General features: G+C 35.0%; 1 protein-coding gene across 3 annotated transcripts in view; it reads right to left on the bottom strand.

The window, feature by feature from the left end:
• Positions 1-13,400, bottom strand: part of LOC110373631 (uncharacterized) — a 107,187-nt gene that overhangs the window by 17,319 nt on the left and 76,468 nt on the right. For all 3 annotated transcript variants that reach the window (XM_064040427.1, XM_064040426.1, XM_064040428.1), the window contains exons 3-4: positions 8,449-8,642; positions 6,554-6,735 (exon numbers count right to left, since the gene is read on the bottom strand). In XM_064040427.1, coding sequence (XP_063896497.1) covers positions 6,554-6,735; positions 8,449-8,613 — 347 coding nt within the window. In that variant the 5' untranslated portion in view covers positions 8,614-8,642. The remainder of the gene's footprint in view (positions 1-6,553; positions 6,736-8,448; positions 8,643-13,400) is intronic.

Below are 13,400 nucleotides of genomic sequence, written 5' to 3'. Positions count from 1 at the left end.
GTTGAGAGAAATAAAGGAGGAACTTTGAGGATTGGTTTGTTTATGGGCCGATTTTCAATAGCAATCATTAAGTAACTCCTATCTGAGGAATTTTTGCTTCATGACTTAGATATTCTTCAGATGGTCGATTCTCCCTATGGTGTTAAAGTTGATGAAAGAAGAGTATGAAAGGAGAAAACATGCCGCGCCGACCAAAAATAAACTTGGTATTACTTGGGCTAATTTGATAATATAATATGTGGATAAAAAATAGATACTTATGGAAAATATTTCATTTTTGGTAGCCTTATCGGAAAAGGCTACTTTTTAAACAGGTGTGTAAAGTAGTCCCCAAGCGCGTCTGAAATCCCTGTTGAAAACGAATCTAGAAATAATTCGATATGCCTTAAGATTACTCATTAAAATATTATTTAAATGAACAACTAAGTATGCAAATGATGTGAGGTCGTATTATAATGGTTGATGATGTATTAATTAAGGCGTTATCCTGTTTGACGCGACCTGACTGAGTCATGCGACCTGACATTCTAATGTGAATGTCAAGGTGGAAATCTTCTTTTAATGCGGAGGAGTTTAGCCTAGAGATAGGTGGATAGGTGTTTTTGATAGAGTGAGTAAGCTGGAAATGGTACGAAAATGACGAGTGGATTTTGTTATTTATAAGCTGAAAGAAATACTTTTGTATATTATAAAAAAGACAATAGTTGTAGGTACCTATTGTTATATGAAAAGAAAAATATTCAATATTACTAGAAGATATTAAAAACTAGCTTCCGCCCGCGGCTTCGCCAGCGTCGTGTTCGGTTATATCGCGTTTCCAAGAGAACTCTTCAAAAGTCCGGGATAAAAACTGTTCTATGTTCTTTCTCAAGGTCAACTCTATCTCTGTACCAAATTTTATTAAAATCAGTTCACTGGCTTACACGTGAAAGACAGACATACAGAGTTACTTTCGCATTTATAATATTAGTAGGGATAACAGTTAGGTTGTTGCGATAATATAGACAACAAAATACATTTATTTTATTATTTAAATTAATTAATTAAAACAGATGGCTTTTTAAGTGATCGTTTCCTGATGATAGTTAATTGATAGTTTTCGTATTTGGATGGTATTTTCTCTCATTTCATTATTTAGATCGCAGCCTCATTTTTCGGTAACAGGTACCCAGTCGGTATGAACAAGGTTCGTCTTTAAAAAAACCTAGTCAATTATTCTAAAATATGCAAAACAAAAAAACGTTTAAAAATATTTTTTTACTTATGCCTATCATTATGGCAATAAAAGTTAACCTGTTATTTCGTATTAGGTAACTCTTGTAGTTAAATTATTACACAGTTCCGGTAAGCTAATATTTGTACCCGAAATGTCTGTCACGATGACATCATACCGACCTTAGACTGACCAATCAAATATTTTATAATCTATGAAATAATTTTACAAATTCTCACCGTCATTGCTTCTAACAACTTCAAATTACACGACAATCGACAACGTTAACGTAAATCGATTCAATATAATCGATACAAGGCACAACGCAGAAGTGATTGTGCCAAACAAAAAAAAAAACACCCGGCAGCCATTTTTAATTTTCACTTCACGCGGTATTAACAAACTATCTTCTATTATTTGTAACACCCAAACGTGTTCCATTGTTGACGCCAAAACGTATTTGTACTGACGAAATGAGTGAAAGTATTTTTTTATTAAAGCCCGCCATTTTGGAATAGCTGTCAAAAGTCGCGAGCTGTCAAATGGCGTGAATTATTCGTTGCTACGTGACTATTGATTCGGTGAAAGGGGATAAAAAGAGTTTGTGTGTAGACAAAAAGCAATGTATCTGTTTTTAGTTTTAAATCTCGTGTTTTTAGTTTTGTCAAAGGTCGCAGTATTCACCTTTGTGCTAAATTGACTTTATTTATGTTCGTTAGAAAGTTTTATCCTTGATTATTATGTATGGTATTTGGCACGCCTCGAAATTAATGAACGAATTTATCATAAAATTAGTAGCAAACGAGTTTGTTGGTATAAAATTCGCGAATCTGTCGTCAGAATTATTCGTAAATCATGATTAGAAAATTATTAACTTATCTTAATTTATGGTAATCCTTACTAATTGCGGCGCGAAAGTAAGTATCTGTCCATTCATAGAAAGGTTAAAATGTTTTACCTACTTTTGTTCATCGTCATCATCTGCCTAGCCTTTTCCCAACTATGTCGGGGCCGGCTTTCAGTCTAACCAGATGTAGCTGAGAACCAGTGTTTTACAAGGAGCGACTGCTTGTCTGACCTCCTCAAGCCAGTGCAACGCGATTCCCATTTTCAGTATTTCCACACCAAAAAAAAATCTTGATTTTTTTCTCTAAAGTAAAATATGGCAATGTCTATCCTAATACAGCCAACACCTAATTCTACACACAACACAAAAAAGTTCTATCTAAAATTCTAAACCTCCTTTCATATTCCCAGTAAAAACAAAATGGAGTCTAGAACAAGCTTATAAAATGGCGTAGGTTTATACATTTTAACGCGCCTGGACAAGTTTCATGATTTTCATTTAAATTCTAATCAAAACTGCCTGTATTATCCAGGACTTCTAAGCAAGCTCGTTAGGGAAGATAACTGGTAGGGCCGGTTGTTAGGGCTTTGCATTTTTATAGGTTTTTAGATTATTATTTTATTTTTATTGAAATACATGGTAGTTGTAACATTAGTTTTCCAATCTATTTGTGAAGTTGTTTTATAGAGTCATGTCTTGAGGGGACTGCTTTTCAAACATGGATAACAAGTAAGCTATTTGTAATTTTAAGAATAAACGAACATACCCAGATACATATAAACTTAAGCATTTTTATATTATAAGTATCTGTTTCCCCGTGGTTTCACTCGCGTCTTGGGATAAATTCTTCCCGTACCTAGCCAAATATAGCATATGCTATTCAGGAAGAGTATAGCTTTCCAATTTATTTGGAGTGAATTTTTAATTTATCAAATCGGTTAAGTAGGTTCAGAACCTTAAGGTTCATAACAATCAAATAATAAAAAAAATGTTTCACTTTATTATACTTATTAGTGTAGATGTAACGAAACAAACTCCAGCTACTAACACTTATTCCTAACCCCTAGCACAGCCCTACACTCCTAGGTTATTGCCATTGCCTACCGGTTTCCTAGGTTTTGCCGCCATTAAACCGGCGCGGCTTTTAATTTACAATCGTAACTCTATTCGTATCGCAGTGATTGTCGTAAACACTGCTCACTATCTGTCGATTAGTTTTTGCTTATAAAGTGTGTATTTTTAAATAGAAAAAGGTTTTAGTGTAAGAGCTCTTTCAGACGAGATTTTGTCGCGTGTGTAAGGCCAGTTATGCTATGCGCGTCGCTAAGATGATCTTTGGGTGACCGCACTTATAATTCGTTAGTTTGAAAGCTCTTTTAGCGCCAAAAGTAACCTAAAAGTATCTACCTACTTAAATCCTTGCTCAGGCTTTAAGCTGTTTGTGTAACCAATTTTCATTTAAAGTGGTTTAGCATTTTTAGACAAATACTTACACACTTAGAATATTATTAATTATTTTAATAATGAGCCATTTTCCCTAGGTTTCAGCAGTAACCCATGGGAACTACTGGCCGTACCCGGATAAAATATAACCAACGTTTACCGAGGATAATGTAGCTTCACAACAGTGAGTTAATTTCTCAAATCAGCCAAGGAGTTTCAGAGCTTATTCATGTCAAACAAACAAACAGCCAAATATTTCCTCTTCATAATATTATTATTAGTGTAATAGATAATCTTCCTAAACAATATTAATAAAATACCCATAAACTCAAGTAGGTCTCGTGCCCAATTCTCCGGTTTTCGCCGCTAGATGTCGCTATGACCTCTACAGCGCAGGCGCAGAACGTGATATGTCATCGTTGCTTCATTGAGATGCTAGAGTGCTGGGTTAGTGCTAATGTAAGCTGGGTTTTAAGGATGACGTTTAAGTTTATTGTAGGGTTATTATTTAAATTTCAAAATTGAAGATATTTGAATAACTTTATTTAATTTCAAAATGTAGCTAAGTACTGTCTAGATTTCAGAAAAGGGCTATACAAGTTGGGTCTGCTAAACCATTTGTGATGCTAACTGTCGGGGTTCTGGGTTCAATTCCTAGGTATGGCTAAAATTGTGGGTTTTAGAAACTTTTACTGAGCCTGGAAGTTCGGGTGTCACACCACCGTGCCTGAGAGGGCACGTAAATTCTGTGTCCCCGAAAATGACTTTAAAAAAAATCTGACGCTAGAGCTTAGGTCATTAAATCAGAAACCCATGCGATGATACGATCACATGCACCAAAAACATGTAGAAAAAGATATATGTAATCTGCAGCCTCCCCCTTAATAAAAACAAAATTCCCATACAAAACAAAACAGCAACAATTACCACATTTTACAGTGAATCTTTGAATTATTGTGGATGCCAACATAAATAATGGACGCTACGGTAAGTTTGTTGCACAAGGATCTGCGCGGGAGTTGCGACACCAAATGTCAGATGTTAGGAAGATGGCACCCTTTGTAAGCTTTGTGTACTTGGTTGTACCGTGTTTAGTAATGATTTAAGGTGGAAGAAAGGTAATTTACAAAAGTTAGTTTCAAGTGTCCTGAAAATCGGAATACGTCTATTTAATTTTGGAGTGAAGAGAAGACGATATTCTTTGGTATCTATTACCTAAGCTAGGTGAAACATTATTTGCAATTTCATTGGCAGACTTATCTAGTCCGGGAAAAAATATCCTTAAAATCAGATTTCTCTGTCAAAATTTTTTTTTGCAATGTCGACTTTGTCATAAACTCAATGCATAAAATATAATTTAGAGTCAATTTTAAGTATTAAACTACCCGTGTTTATTCCCTTAAAATATTGGTTTCGCACTGTAATATTATCTAGGCTATACTTAAGAAGCTATTTACCTAAAAACCTAAATAGCCATTGTTTTCAAACACTATCAGTGAATCATTACAACCGTATCGGTAACAATACATTCAGAATCCAATTTATTTACTTCAGCACATAAACCTTCATTCTTATCATCACGCCTTTACGAGGTTAGCAGAACTATTACGAATACTACGAGAAGTATGTTTTATTTACAACTGATTATAAATTTATTGCGAACCAGTCTTACCAAAGGGTAAACCTAAAAACACTGTTACTTTAACAGCTTCCAGTGACCCTGGAAGCCTACCCCAATATAGTTGGGGGAAATAGCGAAATTAGGAATCCTTTCTTACACTGTAAATGCAATCATAGTATAAGCCACTAAACCGATTTAAATAATATTTGGTTTACAGATAGTCTAGGGCCTGTGAAAGGATTTAGACTACTATTTACCCAGGTACGAAAATTAGTTCCTTCGAGTTCATTTCTAATAAACCTTACTTTAGATTATTTCGGACCGACTTCCAAAGAAAGGAGGTGCTCAATTCGCGTGTTTCTATTCTTAAGCAAAGCAAGTTTAAATCAGTGACATCATTATTTTACAAGTAAAATCAGTAAATCTTGAAGATGTACGTAGAATGTGCGGTTTGAAACCAGTATTCCGTATCGTACTCTTGACATTAACGGTATGACCTTACAATGTGCTAAATGTCATCCGTTTCCTACTATACTGATGTATTTGAATAATACTTGAAGTTGGTTTTAACTTCTTTTGGTAGATAAAAACTTCTGGGTTTTTGGCCAAAGTAAGAGTTCTAATGGGTATTTTTAACTGTTTTGGCACGACAGTTATTTTCAAATCAAAGGGTGATTGAAGTATTTTTATTGAATCTAACTCTTGGTATTTAATTGTTATGTATGAAAATATTAACTGAATAAATTAATTTCTACTTTAGTTATTTACTTCTACTTACGAATTATAAGCCATTCATTTACTAATCACATACCCAATAAACACGCATTTGTTATTGTTTACAAATGTTGGAATTCTTATATATTATTCCAATTGGAAATTTTATGTAAATGGGATTGAAACCAAAACAAGGATTATTAAAGAAAAACATAACATAATGGTGTCCATTAAAACAATCGTTGACCTAATGCGCTGTAGAAATGCGCCAATCCTTTATTTTAATTATATTTTTTCTGATTGCTGGTTACCTGAAAAAAAACTTCACAAACCTTTAAGATAGTCTGCTTTTTACCCTGGATTATCTTCAGCTTAACCTTAAGATCGGTCTGTAAGCCAGTGGCCCGTAAGACCCCTTTTTGGTACGAAATTATCAAATGACCCCTCCCTCTGTGGGTGCAGCGTGAAGGAGTGTCAGACTTTTACTGACTAAAACCCACCATGTTGCTTCTTAAGCCCTACATATAGGTATAGAGTTGCTACCTAATTGCTACCGGCTACCAATTGTTACCCTCGTGGTTTTGAAGATATTCAGCATCGAAAGGTTGCCATTCTGATATAGGGATGGCAATCACTTTTCCCAGTGTGAAGAAATGGCGCAGAAGTATTGAGTTTTTTTTCACCTAGAGTTACTACCTAATTGCTACCTGCTCACCTGTAAGCATGGACATGCACGGGACAGCCAGTGAGCGGGTTGTACAGCAACAACACACAGGCCACCACGTCAGCCTGCACCACGGCGCTGGTGATGCTGCCGTGAGGGATGAAGTGCTTGATGGTTTGCTGTTTCCCTTTAGCTGTCACATTCTGGATTATCTTCAGGCCTTTGTGGGATACCTGGGGAGAAGTATTGGGGGTTAATTTTCTTGCTGTTGCAGTTTTTGGGGACTTTATTCCGTCACTTCGTGTTCCCAGCAAAAACACATAGGAAGTGGTGAAGGGCGGGCGTTTTGGGGACTGTCTTTTGTAAATTTGACCTTCAAAAAGTGCTGATTTTCAGCCTACTTTGAATAAATGACTTTTCATTTTTTGATTTTTTTTTTGAATGTGGGTTCATGTACTTAAGTAATCTTTGCAATGTCTATAGAATTTTTTCAAGTTGTTTGTACCTGTGATTGAGTTCCGATAAAAGGAAACGAAACCTAGATTTCTTACTTAAAACTACTAATAACATTTCGGACATGACAGCTAGGTATTATTTGAAAAAAAAAAAAACTCTCAAAAATATTCACCAATCCGAGAATCGAACCCAGAAACCCACACTGTTTGATCTTGACACAACAAGGCATTATGATCACCCATCTATTATCAAACATCTTGTTACAAGTTGATAGTATCGATGTATCGATATCTCAGTTAGCAGGAATGCCAGAGAAAGTCATACAATAGTTCTAATTGAACCGCTTGTTCTTACGTAGGTATCTCTTATGTAACGCAATGTTCCGAGTTCCAAAATATGTTATTGATAGATAGTGAGAGAAATGATGTGTCTTGTTATAGGTACTATGATAAAAATAATTAAGGGGTATTGTCCGAACATAAATCAATGTTTCTTTTTGTGTTCTAGTCAGTTTGCACATTGTTAGAGAAGTCTGGTTTTCCTTTTTCAAGTTGAAACTGCTGGATGATTTTTAAGGATCTTGGTTACACATAATGTATGCACTTATATCAGGATAGCATAGGCTAGTCTTTATTCATACGTGGGAAGTAGTTGCCTCAGGCGCGGGTGAAAACGCAGGCAGAAGCTGGTATGAATTTAACAAGAGAGAAAGATGTTGTTAGTTAAACCACTATGATTTTTGTACTACAGTTAAGTTTGAAAAAAAAAGGGCACACACAACTACACTTGTCCCTTGAAAAAATATGAACCGTGTGAAAAGACAATACTTATTCGCAAAATATAGTCAATAACACAATTTATAAGGCTAATAACAACACAAATAAGTAAGTCCGTTGGTATGTGTGTCAACGAGAGTGAAGTTGGGCGCGGTCGCACTTTTATATAAACTTATTTACTTTTCCTTATAGCCTTACACGCCCAGTGGGTGACGAAATACGAGATTCGTGAGAATTCTCTGAAAAGTGCTCGAAAGTTATGTTATGATAGGGTCTACATTGAGTTAATGTATGTAATGGCATTTTTTAAAGACCTAGCTTCCGTAAGCGCAACGATTTAACCTTAATCCCGTGGGAACAATTTCAACCACCCGGATAAAAAAGGGACATAATACTTTGATAAGTGTTGCTACCTAACAGTGAGAGATTTTTTCCAAAATAATCGGTTGACTAGTTCCTAAGTTTAGGGCGTTCAAGCAAACAGTTTTCACCTTTTAATTAATATTATAGATATTATAAACTAGCTCCTGCCAGCGGTTTCACCTGACGAAAATACTTTGCGCGTCCGGATAAAGAGTAGATGCTATTCTTGATACATAGGCTACTTAAAACTGTTTTTTTTTCAAATAGAACCAATTTGTTTCTAAGATAAGCGCACCCAAGCAGTTTTCAGCTTTATAATACTAATACATATAGAAATACATCAACATTTACCTGCAGAGTAACCTTAAAAGGCTCCAAATCTCGGGCCCTCTCCTCCAATATCCTGATAGCAGGTATAGCAAACTCCTCGCCTCGCAGCCCGCGCGACTCCTGCGCACCCAGGAACCACACGTAGTAGGAAGCCTTCTTTATGTCTTTCTTCATTCGCAGCGCCATCTTGTAAGGCTTATGTCATCTTTGGGGGACTGGAACAAGGAGAAATAAATATAAATGATACAGTATTATTGTAATAGGTATTAAGTGGTGGACGAAAATATTAGCTTATTGCCTAGTTTGATCTGCTCAACCATCTACGCGCGATCTACGTCATCAACGAATGGCACAACCTCCAACGTCACCGGGAACACAATTCGTTGTCGTTGCTGTATAAGCCTTGTTAGCCATCAGCGCAAGTGCCAAAACCAAACCACTTGATATAGCTTTAATTATCTTTTATAGAAGCTGACAGTCAGTAGCAGTAGGGATTAAGTAATTTGGATTTGAAAGGTACCAAAAATATTGAGAAGGTGTCCATGTCCAATATGTCCATGCTTATCATTGGTAAGACTGTTTGGGTTAATATATGCTAATTTCCTTTGGGAAGCTACACTACTCGTATTTCCTACATTTATCTGATTACGGGAAGTAACCTTCGGCGGAAACTGAGCAGCAAAGAGTTTTTTTTTTCTATATCTATGTTTCTTGTTACTGTAGTCTTTATTCCTGAAAGGTAAAAGATAATTTTCTTTTTTTTTAGTTGTGCCATAATAGTGATTTTCACATAGCCTTTTGTCAGTATGGCCCCCCGCTGTCATCCAATCAATTTGCTATAAGTACCTTCATAGTTGAATAAGTTGTCAGAATTTCCTATTACACGGAAGTTTTTTTTTATATACATTTCGAAAAGGTTGTGGTAAAACGTTTCATAATGGTGGCAGGTTTTGACATCAAAAAGTAATAGTTGTTAACATATTAACGTTAACACATGATGCATCTTTTAAGATCGGATTGCATAATGAGTGCATCGAGTTACTTCTGTAGAAATGAAGGTATTAGCCTGGTTTACTTTGCTAAGTAATATTTCTATGTTATGCAGATCATTCTAAAAATGACAGAAGGTTAGACGTGGAGAAACAAGAAACAGCGAAACAATTCATTGTAAACTGGATTGGTTCCCATTGATATTTACCTATATGTAATCATTGATATAATGGTCGAAACTCGAAACTACAGGTTAATATTTTAGGTACGAAGTATGAGGTTTCAAACATTTTACAGATTATGCAGAGTACCGACAGCTTAGCATGCTTTCCGAGATGAAGATGTCTCTCCGGTGGTGTCAGGTTGCCATCGCATCGGACTATGAGAGTAAAGGAATAGGGAGTGCCTTAATCCGCGCGGAAATTTATAGTCCTGCGCGGCCTTCTGATCTCCTTCGAGGATAACCTCCGTGGCCAAAATCGTCCTGGACGCCATTATTATTATCTTTACAGAAATTCTTGCATAAGTATATAACGGACTACTGTTTACCATACCACGATAATTCTAAGTTCTTGATACTTGTGTTGAATTTTAATAAACGATCTAAATTCCACTTGCAAAACAATTTGTTGTAAGGGTTATACACTTTGATGAAATAAAAAACTATAAATCGCTATATTGTTTCTCAATTATTGAAAAACAAAATAGCAGAGTCTGAGCGCTACATCTGTGAATAAATCTGGGCGTTTTAGTCACAGACTAAACCAAGTTAACAACATACCACCTCCTTTTTTGAAGTCGGAGAAAATATAGGTATTGTATTGGTAATGTAGGTATAGGTATACTATCCGGTATTCTGTAGAATGATTTCTATCTATGGAAAATAAACAGCTCGTCCTATATTTAGCTTCATAGGTTTTTGATATTCAACGCACGCTTTAGTATTGAAATTCTGTGCTTGTACACAAAGTTGGCAGATCCGTTGATTATATTTTGTGAACGCAACTTGTTACCTAATAGGGGATTTAAGTACCTAATGTTTAAATGCATGATTAGAATATAATGCTTCTATTTTTAGGGTATGGAAATATTTCTTTTGTATTTCGATACAAAACTGGGTACATTTTAATTCATATTCGATACCGTAGTATTTAAAATCTATTTGCTTTGATTGTACCAACTATACTTTTAATTTGAGTTTGTAGCAAATATTCAGCATCTTATTCGCCGAATAGCTACTTGGTAAAGCCAAGTAAGAAACTAAACAGTGGTGTAGACCAAAAAAAAAAGATGAAACAAAACTGATACTTAAATAAAAACTTTTAATAGTAACATAATTCTATTATAGCAGTTTTAAGAAAATAATTGTTTACCTATTTTGAATACTTAGCATCAACATAACATAAACAAGTCACTCTTATAATTACAAAACAACCATTTTGCAACAGAATAAAGATGCACTATTTTAACCACAAAACTAATATTTAAACTATGATAAAAACAAGAGCAGAGAAAACCACGCTAATAAAAAATATCTCACGCGTGGTTGCTCCACCCAGCCTTGGGTTCATTTTAATTGGTTGTTACAACCAACACGCTGGATACCCGAGGTTGGGCAACCAGATAATTGTCTTTACTTCATAATAATTTGAATTCGGAATTGAATTGTTGTGGTTAATTTGGGTTGATAACACATTTGAATTTATGCTGTGAACTATATTATTATTTCTATGTTTTTGTTACAAGTTTTTCTTATTTCAATTACTGTTAATTTACCTTACAAGGAGATTTAACAATCTGAAAATTGTTCATAGGTTTTAGTTACTGATCTTGTAATTAAGACTCTGTCAGATTGATTCAGTAGTATAAGTGAAATTATCTACGAAAAAAATCTTAAATTTAATGTGATTTAAATAACCTTTGTATTCAACTTTACTCAAGCAAAATATAAAAAAATCACAATTTTCAAAGCTACAAAGCCGCTTTTTTTGCAAACCAAAAAGTGATGTTAAAGACCTCATCACCACATTTTTGTTTTTACAAATTAAATGTCCTCAAGCTGTAATTTTTCGGCCGATAAACCAAAAACCGCAGTAGCCCACCGTAAATAAAATCAAATGTACTTTACAGTTGATTCTATTAGTATTTCGTGGTGTCTCGGTTACTGACCCGTTACGTGATGCACCGAATTTTGGAGTCCGTTCAACCACCTTTTAAAATAAAGCTTGTTTTTATATATTGAACCCAAAGAATGTTAGAAAAAAGTCAGTAGGTACTTAAAGGATTAAAATCTCCAGGAAACCTGGACTATAAAGTCTGAAATCACCTCCCGCATTGAACAAGCGTGGCGATTAACGCTCAATCCTTCTCCGTGTGAGAGGAAGCCGCAGCCCAGCAGTGAGACGATAAAAAGGCTGATGACAACAGTACTTAAAGGAACAGCAATAGTTCGGAAACAGGAGAGCATGTAAATATCGATCTTGCGCCTGATCTCTCTCCGGTTGTGTCGGATTACCGTGGAGAATAGTGAGTGTGACCTGTGTCTGCGCAAACGGTTGTGCACTATAATTATGTCCTACGCAGCTTGCTGATATATTTATATGAAAACAGCCGCCTTGGCCGAAAATCGGCCTGGACTCAAAAGTTATAGAAGTCAATGTACAAAGATTTAAAACCTGGTTAATTTTCATTATCTAATTTGACACAAACAGCCACATCAAATACCTTCAAACCACTTTTTCGCCACGCTCATCAAGAGAAGGGGCCATTTAATCCATCACCTGTCTATCCATTAACTATTTACCGCTAAAACACACACGCCATTCAACGAAATGGCGGCCGCCAGATACCGTAATACCGTCAAATTAGTGACGAGTTATAATGGATACTGTATTAACTGATGGTCCGTTCATATTTGGGTTAAGAGACCTAGTTTTTTTTAAGTTTTTTTTTTTTGTACTGACATATTATGTTAAATGATGGTAAAAAAGACTAGGATTGCAGTGATTTAGTTTAGTTTTTGTATGTTTTTTTTTCGTTTTATAGAAAGGTGAAATATTTTTATTCCTACACGTTATTTTGTCAAGTAAATAGGCAAAAGATTTAACTCATGTTTGTTCTCATTTTTTTTTTGTATCTGTAGCTGTGCTATTTTTATAAAGATGATGTTTATAATTATATGATTCATTTGGGTAATTCCAAGAACTATTGAAGCGATTTGAAAAATTATTTCATTGTTAAGTAGACCACATATATCGGAGATAGGCAGTAGGTTATTTATCCATTTGCGTTAAGTCGTTTCCACAAGACGCGACAGACGGGAGCTAATTCAGTGAAATAATAAAAGAATACTTATAAGTAAACAGATAATCACGGAAGATGGAGTCAAATAATAATAATACCAGACAATCTTGCAACGATTTTTTGAAACAGTTGATTACGTACGAATACGTAACACCATATTATATTATATGCAACCAGTCATAATAATAATTACATAATGACAAGATGTGGCGGCAAATATAAGTGACAATAATGGTATAGGTAAACTTTGTCTTAAAAAGTGTTATGTTACTTTAAAAGTCAGAATTATGATGAATACTAAGTTGCCATTAAAACCTATTTGGTTGAATGTTTTTTTCAGTAATGCCTGCTTTTCTTTATAGAGGTAATAAAAGTCTAAACAAAAGGTCTCCTCCTGCCCTGTGCTCAATTTTATTTGGGGTCACTCGTCATACTGACACTCACTCCCTTCCTATTTATGTCATCTTTCAGGCAATCTGCAAATCTTACATTCATTCTTAGCACACACTTAAGTCCGAACTAAAGGTTTATTTGTCATAAAAATACCATAGGTACTTATTTGTAATATTTTTACTTTATTGACACGGTCGTAATAAAATTAGATCTAAAATTACACAACAAAAATATAATTGCAATTGCTGTGTCCAATTATACCTACTTATTTTACCACTTGAGAACAC

This window comes from Helicoverpa armigera, chromosome 22, assembly GCF_030705265.1.
Source record: "Helicoverpa armigera isolate CAAS_96S chromosome 22, ASM3070526v1, whole genome shotgun sequence".
NCBI classification, from domain to species: Eukaryota; Metazoa; Arthropoda; class Insecta; order Lepidoptera; family Noctuidae; genus Helicoverpa; species Helicoverpa armigera.
Note: the sequence above shows the minus strand (reverse complement) of the source record. Positions and strands in the feature narration are given on the sequence as shown.